Raw genomic sequence first — 17,766 nt, forward strand, 5'->3', positions numbered from 1 at the left:
TGTTGGGAATCATGAAAAGATGTTGGAGCTGAGAGAAATACACTTCGCATCATAGTCTTTTCTTTTCCTGCAGAAACCCAAAACCGTTCCAGTAAAACTACGATCCCGATTTCGTTAACCGTTGGGTTGTTATGAAATTTTGATATATGGTTCGCGATTCAATTCCACACACCTTCACCATTAGGATTTACGAGATAATATTCATGAAAAGAGAAAAAGGAATCGCACAAAGACAGTACAAATGAAAGTTTCAATCCCTTCTCCTTCTCTCTAATGTTTGGGAACCCTAACAGAGCAACCGAAGGAGGAATAAGATATTATTTGAAAGTATGCTTTAAATTCATGTCTAGACAATTTTGTAATTGTAGTTTATATTTACTTACTTTACAGTTTTTACAATTCATGTCTCAACATTAAATATACTTTAAATTCATAGTAATTAGTAAATTTCTCATGGAATTTCGGATAAAAATTATTTCAAAACAGAATGAAAATTATATGTTATGTGGTCTGATTTTAAAATTTGCAGGTTAATTTTGGATTTATTGAAAAAACAGACAACATATTAAAAAAAGTTCTAAAACAACATCGGTTTTTTTAAAAAACTGATGTTAAATGTCACTAATAACATCGGTTTTTTTAAAAGCTGATGTTAAATTCCACTTATAACATCATTTTTTAAAAAACCGATGTTGTTAATAACATTTAACATGGGTTTTTAAAAATTCGATGTTAATATGTAGATTTATAACTTCTTTTTCATAATTCTTATCATATAACATCGGTTATTTAAATAACCGATGCTGTATTTATTAGTTAACATCCGTTTTGAAAAATCGATGTTAACGATGCTACTTTCCACATTGGTACTTTCAACATCGGTTAATAACCAATGTTGAAAGTCTTAAATAACCGATGTGAAAACCTTATTTTCTAGTAGTGATGGTTCAATTGGGTCTTTTTGGTCAATTAAGTGTTAACGATGATAGTGCAACCTAATGTGACATATTTAATTCATGTTGATAATGTTAATATACTTCACTTAGAGGACATAATTGAACATTAAAAATAAATTAGATGACCTGAACACTAATTTAACCTTTTATAAATTGTGTCAAAGGCAAAGACATCACCAAAAACATTGAAAATCCGATTTGCTGCAACCATCAACCCAAAATAAATGTTTCAATTTACCATCAATAGTAATCTCAATTATGGAATAAAATGTTGGATCATTATTAGACTTGCCTTCTAAATCACTCAATCCAACTCAAACATCATCATTTTTAATTATAAGACTCTTCTTCTTATGGTTATGCAAATCATTTTTTAAAGATCTGATGCTACCATATCCACCTTTTTTAGCCAACAGATAACCCATTATCTGGCAAGTCCTTGAACCAAATGAATGCAAACTATCCACTTGAGCTTTATCTAAATCAAACAACACTTGATACTCGGGCATATGATGCACATGGTTAACTGGTGTAAGATGATGGTTATGAGTCTCCACAAATTTTGAAACTTTCCACAATGATTACTTGTAATCTAGGTATACAACAAGCTTGGCTGGAAACTTAGTTCAAGTGATCGGTCTATGATCCCTTTTTTCTATCCGTCGTCATGTACTATTTAATATGTCTAATACCTTCTTTATTGCATATGAACTGACATTTGTTGATATTACCAGCAACATTCTGACTAACATCATATTTCCTAACAACAAACCCATGTGATCTAGCATATTCTCTATAGAAAATAAACGCATGTTCCTCACTGCCAAAATCAAGAACATTTATTTCATCACTTACCAAACCAACTATTCTTCTATCTTCCTCATTTGTTGCATCTTCCCTATCCTCAACGTTTTCGATACCAACATCGCCCTTATCTCCATTATCATTTTCATCAGAGTTAACATCAACATTGTGACTCATTTCTTTATTGTCATCCAAATTAACATGTGAATCTTCCACATATATATATATATATATATATATATATATATATATATATATATATATATATATATATATATATATATATATATATATATATGTCTTCTTTAAATAGAAAAACCAATCCTTTTCTCAAAATGGGATCGGATAAAAAATAACCTAAAGTTAAAAACAATAACAGAGGCACAATGGTCTTCTCAAAATCACAAAGCGGGTAAGGAACATTTTATTCTACATTAATGCACTAACTTACTTTAAACAATACCTTGTTATGCCAATACATAATTACCTAGCAAAAATTTACCATATACAGAAAAAAAAAGACAAACAACTTAGTCATTCATTCACAATTAACATAATGTCCAAATAATTCCACATGCGACAAAAATAAGCTCCTATTTGTCAATGTTTTAAAAAAAAACATGTAAAACATTACAAGATTAACATCTATTTGCAAAAAATAAATGATTAAAGGATTCAACACCATTACGAAAAAGCTAATAATTAACATGGGAAAAGTGATTAAACCTGAAACAGCTGGAAGCTGGAACAATATTAGGACCTTGACAATGAAGCTAAGAAAACACTATCAGCCAAATGCGCATACAACTTTAAGTCGGCCTCCACAAATGGCTTAAACTAAACCTAACAGCTTCGGTTTTTAGGGACCCTATGTCAAATGCCCTTAGTGAGCAACAATAAACTAGGAATTAGGGTTCCCTTATTAAAGGTTACCATGTTGGTAAAAAGATAATTTTAAAATCAAAATACAAATAAACTTACAATTTAATTATTATAAAATAAAAACATAAAGGGCTACTTTGCGATTAAAGATACTTAAACATAAACAACTAATATGTCATAAGTGACCAATGTTATTGTGCCACCTAATTAGGATATCAAAACCCTGAATTAAACGAGGGTACCGGAAAAAAAAAATCTTAAAACAAACCCTTCCTTTTCTTTTGTGCAGATCGGGAGCTCTGTGAGGGAAAGTAGAGGGATTCTACCGTATGAAAGTGAAAAACTTTCGCACGGTAGAGAGTGAACATTTAACCCATTAGATTAACTTATTTTAAAATCAATGATTATCATTTTTTGTTTTTTTTCTTTTCTTTTTGTATATTTTTGTTACTTTTCCTATTTTACCCTCTTCTTCTCTCTTTATCTCTTCCCCTTTTCTTTCTTCTCCCGTATCTAAACAAGTAAAACCATACAATTAAAAATCAAATATTTTGAGACCAAACTCAACGTTCTTTCTGGTAAAATGGATGCATTCTGTTTATCACATCCATTTATGCTCAGTGCCAACTTCCCCAACCCCTCCTCTCTTTGCACCCTTCGTTCTCTCTCTGTGAATCCCCATAGCAGCTGGTTTAAGGTGGAAGCCGCCACCGGCAACCAGAAGAACAACAACAACAAGGCCTTTGATGCGGCGGCATTTGAGGCGGAGCGGTTGGCCCTCGACGCGAAGGCCTAGCGAGCCATGATAGAAGCTGCCCTCGACGTGGACGTCGTGTCCATCTTCTAATCCAGTTAACATTCACTTTTTGAAGTGCCCTTGGTGTGTGTGAAAGCATATGGAAAGTGAGATGCTTTCAACATCAGTCTTCTAATGTACCCTCTATATGTGTGGCAGCATATGGAAGAACTAATGTTGTCTTTTAGATGCATTCTGAACCATTCTGAACTTCATTCTAAAGTTTAGTTTTCTTAGTCAAGTTCCTGATCATTCTAATGTAGACTTTAATGCGATTTCATTCTGATGCATAGATATTGCATGATGTTGACTTCAATACATCATTTTGATGTACTCATCTTAGAATTCATCTTGTCTTGACTCTAAAACAGCTTCATTCTGATGTTGTTTGCTCAATGTAGCCTTTGATAGATCTTCTGAGTAAGGCCTTCTTGATGTCTTTGCAACATGGTAAGATTGAGATCTTTGAAGGGAAGCACTAGCTTCATCAATAGATGAGTTTCTTTCAAATCTTCTAAAGCTTCTCACTTGAAAGCATAGTTAAGACATCCATTATGAGCTTGTTCTGAACTCATCTAAACACTTACTATGTTATGCTTTTTGTATATCATTCATTTGCACATATGTTGGCTTGTATAGATTTCCTGAATTTAATATTGTGCTTTGAGATAGTTCTATGTTGTAGATGGAAAGTCACTAAATGTTCTTCTTATAGGAACACTTTGATAAGATGGCATGACAAACTTGCCTTCCAAACATTCTGGTGTGAGCTTGTCGTAGCATGTTATGCTTACTACTATTTTTTATTTCTTTGGCCCTTTGAATGGCCAAACTGGATTTTGATTTCTTCATGAAAGTTGTATGGAATTCTATCCTTGATATTTAGGAACTAGTCACATGTCATTTGGACCACTATAACATAAGCAATCTTCAAAGCGTTGCAGTTGTGTTATATTGTGAGGACCAAATGACATCTCTATCTTCATGATCAGTTTCTTCCAAGATCCAAACCTTATTAGCCCTTGACTTCTTCATGAAATATGTAGACCTTTCTCTTAAATTTCTACATCCATCGAGATCATTTCAAATTCACTTTTGTAGCTCAAATGGTCTTCAAATTACTGCACATATCAAGTTGTCCTGACAGACCAACACACATATCAAGTTGTCCAGGCATATCAACGTCTGCAACTTCAAGCTCAATTTTCTCCATGATCTAGGTTGTATTAGACCATGAATTGTTCATGAAAGTTGAAAAGTTTTCTTCACGTTTTCTATAGAGACCAAGAGCAGCTCAATTGCATTTCTAGAACTTCAAATACTATGTCCAGAATGATCTCAATCTATTGATGAAATTCCATTCTGGGTATGTTGCAACAATGTTGTTCTTCATGTCAAGTTCATTTTGCAAATCTTCATGTCTACAACATTTTTCTTGTCCTTTAGTTTCTGATGACTTCTTATGGCTTGAAGGTTTTCTCTTCATCCAGTGAGCATGCTGACTTCTTCATTACAGTACACAACCAAGGATACTTTGAGTCTTCTTTTAACCTTTCAAGCATATCACCCTTTTTTAGTGACTCATGACAGCCTTGAGTTTGCTTCAATAGTTTTTCTTTACAGAACTTATCTTTTCTAAATACACTTAAGCAAACTCATCGGTAAGCATAAACTCAGAAGGCTTATGATTTGTGTTCATAAAGTTTTTCATAATTAAAACACCAAGGGTTTTGGACTCAACACATTCTTTACCGAGGCACAAATCGAATCTAATCCAATTCTTCTTAAGTTCTACAGGGATGCGACCAAGACAACAAAAAGGAAAAGAAGGAAGTAGAAGCTTTATAGGTTCGAAAAGGTTTGGGTGAATGATGTGGAAGGATGTGAAGTTATCACAAAAAGGTCTTAGATCCCTAAAGATAATGCTCTTTCAAATTTGCAAAGGACTAGCATGAATCTGGAGGAATAGAGGGAGAAGTAGTTTGGAAGCATAAAGAAAAGGATCAAGGAGTGTTGTAAAGAAAAGTTGAAAAACCAACAACAAAAGCTCCAATCTCATAAGATCATTAACATTATTGCAGCAACAAAAAAGGAGTTGGATGATTTACTGAAGTTTAAGGAAGAGATTTGGGAACAAAGATCAAGGACAACATGGTTAAAGAATAGGGATAAGAACACAAACTTCTTTCACAAAAGCGCTACAAATGGAATTTAAAAGTTACATAATAAAGAGGGTGTGATGTATCATGATGAAGAAGAGATTGAGGAACTCCTCTTTGACTACTTGTCAGATCTTTTCCAAACGTTTAACCCCCAACATATGGAGGAGGTTATAGATCTGGTTCAGAGTAGAATCTCCCAAAGCATGGGGAACATACTGTCCCATCCTTTCACTATAGAAGAAGTCAAGGATGCTCTATTCCAAATGCACCCAACCAAGGTGCCCAGGGTTGATGGAATTCAAGCCTCTTTTGCCAAAGATCTGGGCATATAGTGGGAAATGATGTTACAAGTTTAGCTCTGAATGTGCTCAATGGCGTTGGGGATCCATCAGAAATCAATAAAACACTCATTGTCTTAATCCCAAAGGTAAAGAAACCCTCTAATGCTTCTGAATTTAGGACGACTAGTCTATGTTCTTTTTTATACAAAATTATTTCTAAAACATTGGCTAATAGGCTTAAGATTATTCTTTCTAATATTGTTGTTGAATTTCAAAATGCATTTGTACCTAATTGCATGATCACTAATAATGCACTCATTGCATTTGAGTGTTTTGATTTCATGAAAAATAAGTTTGTAGGGAGAAATGGGTCGGTGGCTCTTAAATTGGACATGTCCAAGGCCTATGATGACATTGAGTGGCAATTCCTCAACCAAGTTCTCATCCAGATGTGTTCAGACAGTTTCTTACTCAGCCATGCTGAATGGCAACCTAGGGAAGCAATTCAAACCTAACAAAGTTTTGAGGCAGGAGGACCCTCCCCCCTACTTCTTTATTCTTTCTGTTGAGACGTTGTTGGCCATGATCCATAAATTTTTCTAGTCAGGGGCTTTGCATGGTATTCGAATCTGCCCAAGGACCCCCACAATTTCACACCTTTTTTTTGTTGACGACAACATCATCTTTGGGAGAGAAACCATTGAAGAGGCAAGCTATATAACTAGAAACTTGAGGAAGTATGAGGAAGCCTCTGGCCAGAGGATAAACTTCCAAAAGTCATAAACCTCCCTAAGCCAAAATGTACCAACTTTTAAGAAGAATGAACTTATACAACTGTTAGATGTTAAGACAGTGGAGAGACACTCAAGGTCTCAAGCTATCTTGGACTACCTATACTGGTTGGAAGATCAAAGACACAAATCTTCAACTATGTCAAGGAGAGAGTGTGGAAAAAACTGAAGGGTCGGAAAGAGCGAAGTCTGTCACAAGCAGGGAGGGAGGTGCTAATCAAAGTCGTGGTGCAGGCAATACCCAATTACATCATGGGGTGCTTTCAGCTACCAGACTTGATATTCAACCAAATAGAGAGTATGATAGTCAAGTTTTTTTGGAGTGGGTTTGCAGAAAATAAGAAAATGCACTGGGTCAGTTGGGGAAAGCTCGCAAGATTAAAAAAAAAAAAGGATGGCGATTTAGGATTCAAAATGGCGCATAATTCATTTTGAGGAATCCTTGATGTCCAGCGTGATGAGATCTAAATACTTCCCAAGAGTTCATCCGCTCGAAGCCCAAATAGGCTCAAACCCGAGCTATGTGGGGAGGAGTATAATGGCAGTTAAGGATATTACGTTGCATGGAACTATTTGGAGGATTGGCAATGGACGGCAGGTGAGAGTGTGGAGAGACAAATGGATTGTTGATGCAGCGGATAATATGTTACACCCTAACCCAGATAAGGAGATTGATGAAAGTTTAATGGTTGCTGAGCTCATTGATGTTGATACTGGAAGATGGGATGTGGAAAAAATCTCACAGGTTGTCCACTCACATGATTTGAAAGCTAATTTCTCATGGGTGTTATACTGTCAAAACAGGATACCGATTGGCAAAAGAGCTTATGGACAATGACTCGGGATCTTCCAGCATTATAGAAGGAGATCTAAGGAAGAAGATCTAGAAGATTAAAACCCCACCTCGCTGTTCTCATTTGCTTTGGAGAGCAGGCCAAAATGCTTTGCCTGTTCGAAAAAATCTGCTAAATAGGGGCATAGTGAATGATGCTTCTTGCCCAAGATGTGGGTCCAATGTAGAATCATTCACTCATGCATTGCTCACATGTGAAGAAGTGAAAAGGTGGTGGTTTGCTTCACCTCTAGCCTTAAGGATTGGGAAGATTCTAATATTCTCGAATGGTTTAGAAAAATGATGAAATTAGGTGATGGTAATACTGCTGCGTTTATTTGTGAATTCTTGTACACAATTTGGAAAGCACGCAACTTGTTGATTTTTTAGAACAAACCCACCCCTTTGCAGCAAATTCTGCCCAAAGCTTCATCTCTGCATTTGCAATTCACGCAAACCGGCAGCTAGTGCAGCAACATCCCCAGAGATGGATTCCTCGCAACAAGGCAGAATTAAGGGTAATTTTGATGCTTCAGGGCAAGAGACAAAGGAACTAGGATGGGTGTCATTTTCAGAGATCACCTTGGCCAATTGCTTGCTGCTGCAACGTTTCTGGATATCAACTGTTGCCAACCACAGGTAGTTGAGAGCTTAGCGTTTAAATGGAGCATCCAAGTTGCAAATCAACTTCTCCTTCCTCATGTGGTTTATGAAACTGATTGCCAAGACCTTACACAGGCCTGGTGCATGCCCAACTACCATAATTGTACATATTATGTAGTCATTTTGCAAGACTGTCGTCAAATGCTGGCAAATTCTCCTCATACTTTACTTATCCATACAAAGAGAGTAGCTAACAGTGTAGCACACACCCTGTCTAGATTAGCTTTTGCTAATTTTGAAAGATACTGAGTGGAGGAGGTTCCACCATAGATTATTTTGGATGTACATGGCTTAAGAACAATTTTGTTTCCTACTGCTTCTTCTGAATGAAATTTCAACTTTCATAAAAAAAAAAAAATACCCTTAAGACACAGTATTTGCCTTAAAATATACTTCCTCTCCACACGCCCATACATCGCAATCGCACTCCTTTCACGTAACCAACAGGAGAATCAAAATCCTCTCATCTCTGACATCTCATACCATGTCCATTTGTATATTTTATATGTTCAAATTTCATTTTTATTTTTATAAAAATAAGATGTAGGCATTATATATATATATATAACTGATATATGAACACCCATTGTGCTATTTAACACCTAGAAAAAGTGAAAAAATATAAATATGATAAAATTTATGATCTAATAAGAAAAAAATTAGAGAAAAATAAAGGAAGATGAAGGTGTATTTAAAATAACGAGGTATTTGTATATATTAAAATTATAAACAAATTTAAAAATTATATTCTTACGTTAATTTTATTTTTAAATTAAAATAACTAATTTCTATCATAATTATTAAGGAATTATTAAATACCATTAATTTACATTTTATTTTATTTTTAACACACGTGTATATTAGGAATTTTTGTTGTAGTATTACACAATAGTTCGTCTTACAAGAGAATAAATCACCTTTTTTATGACAGGAAGAATTAAAAATACAACAAAAATTCTCTTGTAATATTTTAACTCATTTTGTTGATTTTCCCCTCTCAGCTAACTTCCAAAAAATTAAATCTATAGATTTTTCTTTTCTGCTGAAAAACAAAAGAATCCACCAGTATATAGTAGGGGGATTACAATTTAATAGAAACATCATAAAGAAAAATTATATATACCGAACATCTTTGCTTCCTTTATAACTACAAAACTGGAAAATCTTTTATTACACTACCGAAGAACTGTGATTGAGGAGAACAATCTCACCATAAATATCCACAACAAAAATTAACAAATCTACGACCATGTCATTAGCTAAAAGTCCTATTTGATGGAGGTCCAATTCACTTAAGCATGCAGCCGAATATGCAGTGTAACGAAAAAATCACTAGCAAGAATCCAAGACAGTGAGAGTGCACAAACTGTATATATCTCTTCTCAACAGTTCTTAAAAGAGTCAACCAAGAAGAAATCATGCGACATTATTTATTTAAGTTGGTATGGACCAAAGACTGACTGAAAATCAAACATATACCCAAATTCGGGTTTGAAGAAATTTTTACAAGAGAAATCGCCATGCTTGAGATCGAACATCATGTGTTCCAACAATATTGAAATGGACCTGCTTTGTACTTACCCTCTATAAATTCTCATCTACAAATTTAAGCCTCTTACAGTGATCAGATTAACCGGATTGATGGAGGATTACCTGCAGGGAACCTTTGTCTACGGGGCCTTCTGGTTGTCTTGCCCCAACCTGTTAGGCTTCTATCTTCCAATCCCACCCCTTCAATGTTATTAAGCTGCTGAATAAGTGGGGTGTTTGTTTCAATGTTTGCCACTGGAGGAGGGGGAGGAGTTGGGGTAACCTGTGGCTGTGACCGCCGTCTACCCCTACCACATCCACTTCTCCTGTTTAATCCTGAATTCCATGTATGACCTGTTGCTTTCATGAGTCCTCCAAATGTTTGGAGATCTTCTGTTACTTCATGCCTCGATAAAGATGCAAGGCCTGGAAGGATATCCCTTTGGAAGTCGCTTCGCTGCCTCCCTCTCCTAGCTGGCCCCCTTCGTGTCCGAGTAGGTAACGAGGTTGTTCCAGTTTCTTCCACTTTGAAGTTTTCTGGAACAAGGGGCTGGGGCATGTAGTCTTCTTCCTTGGTCTCTGTCAGTTTCAATGTCATTGATTCAAAGTAGTCCATTCCATCTGAGGAAGATTCCTCATTATCCTCACCATCTTTTTCCCTTGAATTATCACTCTTCTTCTGTAGATCATCCACACACGAGGAAACTATATCCACAAACCAACTTAGAGAGTCCACCACCGGGCCTTCTGATGGACTGCTGATCACATCATCAACTTGCTGGCAGCAAGAAGATGACAAAACAACAATTGCCTCTGCTGCATGCCTCATAAGCTCATCCTGCAGCTTTTCAACTGTGTCTTGTGGGCCAAGTGGTGATACTAGAGGAGTTTCAAGCTTCTTTTCTTCAGGAATGGCATCCTCCTCTGCCTCAGGAACAGCAGGGACTTCAAGATCTATTTCTGCCTTCGTTTCTAAGTTGGTTGCTGGAATATTTGTCACAAATGCTTCATCCTCATTCATACACAAGTTCAGATCAATCTGCTTTCTAGAGTTGGCTTTTGTTGTGGATGATCCTGTCTCACAAACAATAACTTGAGCTACAGCTTGTTCGTCAAACTCAGGAACAGAAGCATCACAAGGCAAGTTAATATCAAGTATATGTTTTCTCTGGTTATTTTCCACTAATTCTACATCAGATGGATTAGGAACTGACACAGACGAAGAGGTGAATGAAGATGACTCCTTAGCAGAAATATGAGATATGTCAAATATGGGAACCCCAAGAATTTTCCTTTTACTAGAGCTGTCACTAACTTCTCTCCTCTTTGGCTCTAAATCATTTGAACACAAACCTGTAGTTACATTGTGAATAAATTTTCCATTAGACCCCTTTCCAGATTCATCTTTGTTAGATGAAGAAGCAAGTTGGAAAACATTTAAACCTCCAGCATTTTGTGCCACATTCTTACATGTTGTCTTGGGTCTAAGCCAAGGCAACACTGCAAGCTGCTCCTCATGCTTCTGTTCTCCATCCATGATTCCAAGACCTGACTGGGAAACTAAGGTGTTGGATGAAGCATTAGAAAGTATCCCATTCAAGTTAATATTTTTTGCAGACTTCATGTCATTGCCATTTGAATTCAAATTTGAACTCTTGTAGCAGTTTGCTGGACCATTGTTGAAGTGTTCAGGAAATTTCTTGCAATCACTATCATGGTTGAGATAGCTAATTGAAGAGATGTTCACTGACAGCTCCTTGGACCCAGATAAAGTCCTGGGGTAAAATCCATTTTTCCCAGATGCCTCACATAGAAAACCGGGATTAATCTTTGAATTGATATTTAGAGGCCAACTATCTCCCAACATCCCATTACTCTGATGTGACTGGGAACTCCTACTCAAGGAACCAGATGCATTAACACATCGAGATGGAGGTGTCTGTACAGATATCAACTTTTGGTTTAGGGTACTACTTGCCATGTCCCAAGATAAGTGAGACCAAGATCTAGCTAAATCTGAGGAAGGAGCAATTGCAAAGAGACCATGCCTATGTGATGATGCAACAGACTCTGAAAGCTTATTAGCAGAGTATTCATGATTTCTTTCACTGATATCTAAACCACTAGCCATCTTTTCCCTCAACAAATCAGTCTTGCTTCGATTAGTTCGACAATCAGATCTAGGCTCATGAGATTTACCGAGTTCATCTTGCATTGATTGGGAAGATAAAAGTGATTGATCTTGTTTGAGGAGTTGAGGAATGGGTTTTGGATTGCTTTTAGCTTGCCCTGCCATCATTAAAAACTTAATTTTATGGCACAATTTATCATATATCACATCAATATTAGTACTTGTTTACTGCCACATAATTGAAAAGGAAGATTTGGTCTAAAAGAAATAGATATATGAATACAATGTTTTCTATATAATTAGCAAAATTCTACTTGGAGCAAAAATATCCAATTCACTAATATTAAAAAATATATGTATTTTATCAGCTTATTTTAACAAAATCACCACAAACACATGCCAATTTAGCTAATGTTTGTCTTTGACATGTATCAGATAGGAGAGGCAGGTTCAAAATGTAAATTTGAAGCAAACAGCTCAATAAGAAATCTAACCTGACTCTATTGAAGAAATCCACATTTTTCGATTCCTGTCATTATCCAAATATCCATTATTTCGAGCCCAACTTTCAGTTCCATGATGCGAGTTCAGTAAATCTTCCTTGGACAAACCAAAGAACCTCGACTTCTGTTTGGCAGATAGATCAGAGCATTCAGTTCCCCCTTGATAGGAATTATGGTTCTGAGGAGAAACGTATGCAACATCATTTGTTTCTTCCACATGAACAGGTTCATTTAAGTCTGCCAAACCATTTCCGCTTCTTAAAGACTGCTTAGATCTTGAAATGTCTTCCTGGCCTGCAGTCTTGCCACCATTGCCACTAAAAAGGTTCATATTGGCTCCCTTTTCATGTTTATAATTTCTATCAGAAAGAAAATTTGTTGTGGCACTAATCTTTTCGTCACCAGGCTTTTCATTTTCTTCAGTGTCAATGTACTCATAAGCAGGGAGGTGAAGGTCAAACATTTTTCTCCTCACCTTTGAGGGTCTGAACCCTAGTATCTCAACATCTTTCGGGCTACTACTCCCATTTGGGGATGGGAACAGAACAGCTTGCTTGCTGATTCCTTTATTAGAACTCAAAGGAGAATGAATGCCCTCAATGCCTGAAATAGATGGTCTAGCACAAGTAGAACTTCCAACTATTGGAAATCCAGGAACATGCCATTTTTTACCATCTTCAGATGTCAACTGAGATGCCAAGGGACCTGTGGAAAATGATGTCTCAACAGATATATGGTTTCTGTGTAAATCTTTCATTTTAACTTCATCCATCAAATCCCTTTGTACTCTGTATAAGCGGTGAAGTTCAAAGACCTGATTAAATACATAATATAAATATATCAAAAGGTTCACTAATCATAGGGTTCATAAATAAATTAAGCTGAAAATTACCACCACTCAAGAAAAACCTAAATATAAAATTGATTGAAAGTCAATTTTGCAACAAACTAGTGTTGATAACATGTGTTACTAATCTATTTAACTCTGGAGAAGCACAGAAAATCAAAATTCACAATCCAAAAAGCCTCACCACTTTTATTTTTTAATGAACCAATACTACACTTAATCCTTTAACACCCCAAAACTTCCTCATTGATATTATTTAAGCTTGAGGCCAAGGGGTAAAAAGAGCTAAAACTTTCATACCTGATTTTTAAATATGGCCTCATGCTCAAGCATCGTCTGCTTCAAATTATCCTTATCATGTGCTGAACATGCATCCGCAGCACCACTTGACAGATAACTATGATAGTACTGCCCATTTGCCAGTGTTTTATCTCCATAATATAGGTGCCAGCCGCAACTACTGGATTCCTCATTAAGATCTCTCATTGAATAATATCCTGGCAGAGTCTGAACTTTGGTTCCCATCCCTGAAAATTGAACAGTTATATTTACATGAGTTTTACCATCATGAATTATCTGATACATAGCTTCCAGTTCAACCCAAGATTATCACAATCCATACAATATCTTAATTTATTTCAAACTCATTAAGAATGTATGCACTTTGGTTAACATTCCATATATTGTATGATGTCAAATACCACAAATAGTCAAACACAATCCATACAAGCAGCCAAATAGTTGGATGCCTCATGACTCAAACCCAGATTTATTGACATGACATATACTGTGCTAGCAAAGATACTTGCATATCAAGAATTTTTCAGTTTTTCTTTTTCTTAATTTATCCATTAAATTTACATGAATGATTAAGGGAACTTCTCGGTAAAAAAGAAGTAGTAGTATTGATTAAGAAGACTCACTTCCTTTAAAACACATTGATCAATGTGTACAATGAATGAAATTAAATCTTCAATTTTAATTTAGAATCTGCACAACTTTAGTATGTTTAAAGAGTATTTAAGTAAATTTGTAAAGTTATTTTTCCACAAGTAGATTAACATTTTAGCAATCAATTTTATTTGGAGAAGAAAAAAAGTTAAATAGATTAGTAATTAATCAAAGACCAAAAGGAAAACACCTCCAAAGCCATGCTACTTTTGTTAGTCCGCTTCATATAATGAAAAAAAAAGGCATTTGAAAAGTCTATCATTACAATACCATTAAAAACCTTAGTAGATAAATCTTATACACTTTCTATGAATCCTTTGCATCTTAATCTTAAGTAATAACTATTGTATTCAATTGAAAAACAAAAATGCTCACTAAAGAACCAATGTTGCCATCATCTCCTAGCAGTCACATATTTCCCCTTGGCTCTTGAACTCTTGCTTGTTTTCTCCCCCCAACTGATTTTATATAAAAAATCTTCTAGTAATAAATTTTCGACCTCTTCACTCCAGCCCTTGCATATGTAAAGAAGCAAGTATAAATGCTTTACTTTTTAACTCGAAACATGTGAAGTTGTAGTTTTAGTTGACCACACAGTGTTATAACTCCCAGTTCACATGTGCAATACCACTTTAAAGCCTTCAAAATGCATGACAATAAAGACATTGCACCCAAGTTATGTGGTGTACAACTTGAATCTAGTTACTACTCCTTTCAACTCCATAAATCAGCTTTTATCTAGAAAGAAAATGTGGATTACCATAAAATCTGCAGGAAAGCAACATGTATTTGAGAAAGGATTTAATTAGAAACAGAATTTCCATGTTAGATTTGCAAACCAGATGCAAATGGTACCTGCTGCTAGATTAAGCTAAGTTCATCACATCAGAACAAGCATTTAACTTCAATAGATCAACCATGGTGAAAAAAGTCACTTAACCAGAAGGCGAAAAAAAAGATGAAAATATTTACTAGCTACAACATCAACTCGTGAAATCCTAAACCAAAGGACTACTTATGGCAGGTAGAAAACATCTGTAGCGGCTTAAAATATCCGTGCATAATGTAGCTCATACCAATTATCACATATGTTAATTTTCAAAAGCCATAACTACATTAACTACCAATTAAAATAACAACTCCTGTGTTCGGGATTATCGATAGAATACTGCATAAAAATGTGGCAATACCTTGACCTAGACAAACACAACCTACTTTAGACTACCATAACAAGCAAAGACTTCCCTAAAATATTGAAATATGATAAGGGTAGAAATACCCTTCTAATATGTCAATATTTTTTTTGTTGATAACTTCAACCAAGAATATCAGTGATCACTTCTGACAGTTGAGCAAGCAGCACTTGTATGCCCATGACTTATCCAGAATCAAATCTTTTGTCCCATTTTCCAATTTCCCCATAAAATACCAACGACTAAGCTAAAATTACCAACAATGACAGGGTTTTTTTTTTTTTTTGCATAGTTCTAAGTATTTTGATGGAAGGCAAAAGATTTGAATCCGACTTATCACACCACAGCAATAGTAAGAAGTAACCACATTAGAAAATGGACAAAGAACACATTCATAATTTAACTATCACGGCAAAGACTCATTAAAGTACCACAACCATATGAGCAATCTGTATGCTTGTATGCTTTCATAAATAATACAAGACTTATTTATGCGTTCAAATGTATTAAAACCCACTCATTTTCCTTCAATAATCCCAGGACTGAGTAATTCCAAAATTTTCAGTGAAATAATTATTAGCTTTCAACTTTGATAGGTACACATAGGCTCATCACTGTAATAAAAAGAATCTATGGAGAAGTGAAGTGAAGTAGCTTTAAACTAAGCAGCAAAACTCATCCTTGACACTAGGGAACTTATGTCCTTAACTCAAATGTTGAGTAAAAAGAAAGAAGGACAAATAAAAGTAACAGAAAATCTCGATTATATCCATAAAAGTAACTAATCAAAAAAATAAAAGCAACAGAAAAACCATAATTCTATCCATAATCATCTCAATTCAATTAGAGGAATACAACAATTTTTGGTCTTCGTTTCATAGACAGTGAGATTAAAAACACACTCGAAAATACAATAGGGGGAGAACCTAAATGAATGACAAATTCGAACTAAGCAGATCCTATACGACAATTATCAAACCAACGGATATTATCTTCTAATGAGAAGAATTAAATACACTAAAAGAAAACATCAGAATATTACAGCTACACATACACAGCAAAATAAATAAACGAAAAAGAAAACAAAATTAACTCCAAGCTAAATTACCCCCGAAACAATAGGAACCCAGAATTTCATTTTCATCACACTCATAACTCAATCCACTAGCTCTAGAATAATAAAAACAAAACACCAAATTTACCAAACCATAAAAATTACGATAAATAAGCACAATTCAGAAAAGTATTGCAAAAATTACCTTAAACCCACATCCTCTCATCACGTGCTCTTAAGAATCCACCATGGATTTTCCACCATTCAACATCATCATCATCAGAAGAAAAAAATTCAGTGTTTGACTCTCTCACTAAGCAAAAAAACAAAAGGATAGCTAAAACCAAGAATTGTAGGAGAAACAACGAAGTGGGTGTTGCTGCAACAACATTGAAGAAGCTTAGATCGTCGATTTCGATCTACTGGGGCCACTCTTGTTCGTCCTTCTCTCTCGCATAAAGAGAAGAACAATAGAAGCTTTTTTTTTTTGTTTAGAGAGAGAAAGAAGAAAATTAAAAAAAAAATAAAAGGAAGAATTTGGGAAGATGAGAGAGATCCCAGATAAGAAATCTTCACACAAACAAACGACGTTCTAAGAACAGTGACATGAAATTTGTCAACATCCGGTCTCTTTATATTCTCTGCTTTTTCTACACTCCTCTCTCTCTTTCTTTTCCATTTTTATAAAACAAAAATTAAATAAATGTTTAATTTATTTATTTCGGTCTTTTTGAGGATATAAAAAAATAAAAACAAATGCCCATTTCTAGATTCTCTCCACCCTCCTTGCTTTTTGGTACAGATAATCAAGCATTATTAAAATGTAACGGAAAATGCCATTACACAACTTTTATTTAATAACAATAATTGACATTGATGTTAGCAAATAATATATGAGTAGTAAATTTGTTATTGGAGCTATTATCATTATTGTCTTAGTTATAGTAAAAATAAATAAATATTATTTTATCAATCATATGAATTTATTGACCTAAAATTATTTTAGCTTAATATACCGTTTTGGATTCAAGTCATGCACTTACAATTCTATTAATATTTAGAGAGAGATTTATTCAAATCATGCGTATAAAGGATGTTTGGTTTGGGCCATAGGCAACTAAAACCATGATGAGTTCGTGATAAAATTAAATTAGTCTAGCATTGCTTTGCACTAAACATAAAAATAAAAGTGATTCACTTTTAAGACAAGGTCAAATCAAACACACACTATAATAATAATATTATTTAATTATTTCCAATGATAAATATATACCATTTAGATGACAAAAATAATAATATTTTTTATCTGACCTATTAATATTTTTTATTAAAAATAATATTATTCAAGTTGAATATGATTATTATAAATAATAAAATTCTTCTTTTCAAT

At 34.8% G+C, this 17,766-nt stretch overlaps 1 protein-coding gene across 2 annotated transcripts; it reads right to left on the reverse strand.

Annotated features, from left to right (window-relative positions):
• Positions 1–9,518: 9,518 nt before the first annotated feature.
• Positions 9,519–16,993, reverse strand: LOC114419848. 2 transcript variants are annotated; one of them, XM_028385651.1, is made up of 5 exons: positions 16,582–16,993; positions 14,505–14,643; positions 13,479–13,705; positions 12,323–13,145; positions 9,519–11,986 (listed from the first exon to the last, which is right to left on the reverse strand). In XM_028385651.1, exons 3-5 carry the CDS (start codon positions 13,701–13,703, stop codon positions 9,792–9,794), a joined length of 3,243 nt encoding a protein of 1,080 aa, XP_028241452.1. In that variant the 5' UTR covers positions 13,704–13,705; positions 14,505–14,643; positions 16,582–16,993; the 3' UTR covers positions 9,519–9,791. The 2 variants fall into 2 exon arrangements, with proteins under 2 accessions (XP_028241452.1, XP_028241451.1); XM_028385650.1 differs by lacking the exon at positions 14,505–14,643.
• Between the last annotated feature and the right edge of the window lie 773 nt (positions 16,994–17,766).

This window comes from Glycine soja, chromosome 7 (genome assembly GCF_004193775.1).
Source record: "Glycine soja cultivar W05 chromosome 7, ASM419377v2, whole genome shotgun sequence".
Classification (NCBI taxonomy): Eukaryota; Viridiplantae; Streptophyta; class Magnoliopsida; order Fabales; family Fabaceae; genus Glycine; species Glycine soja.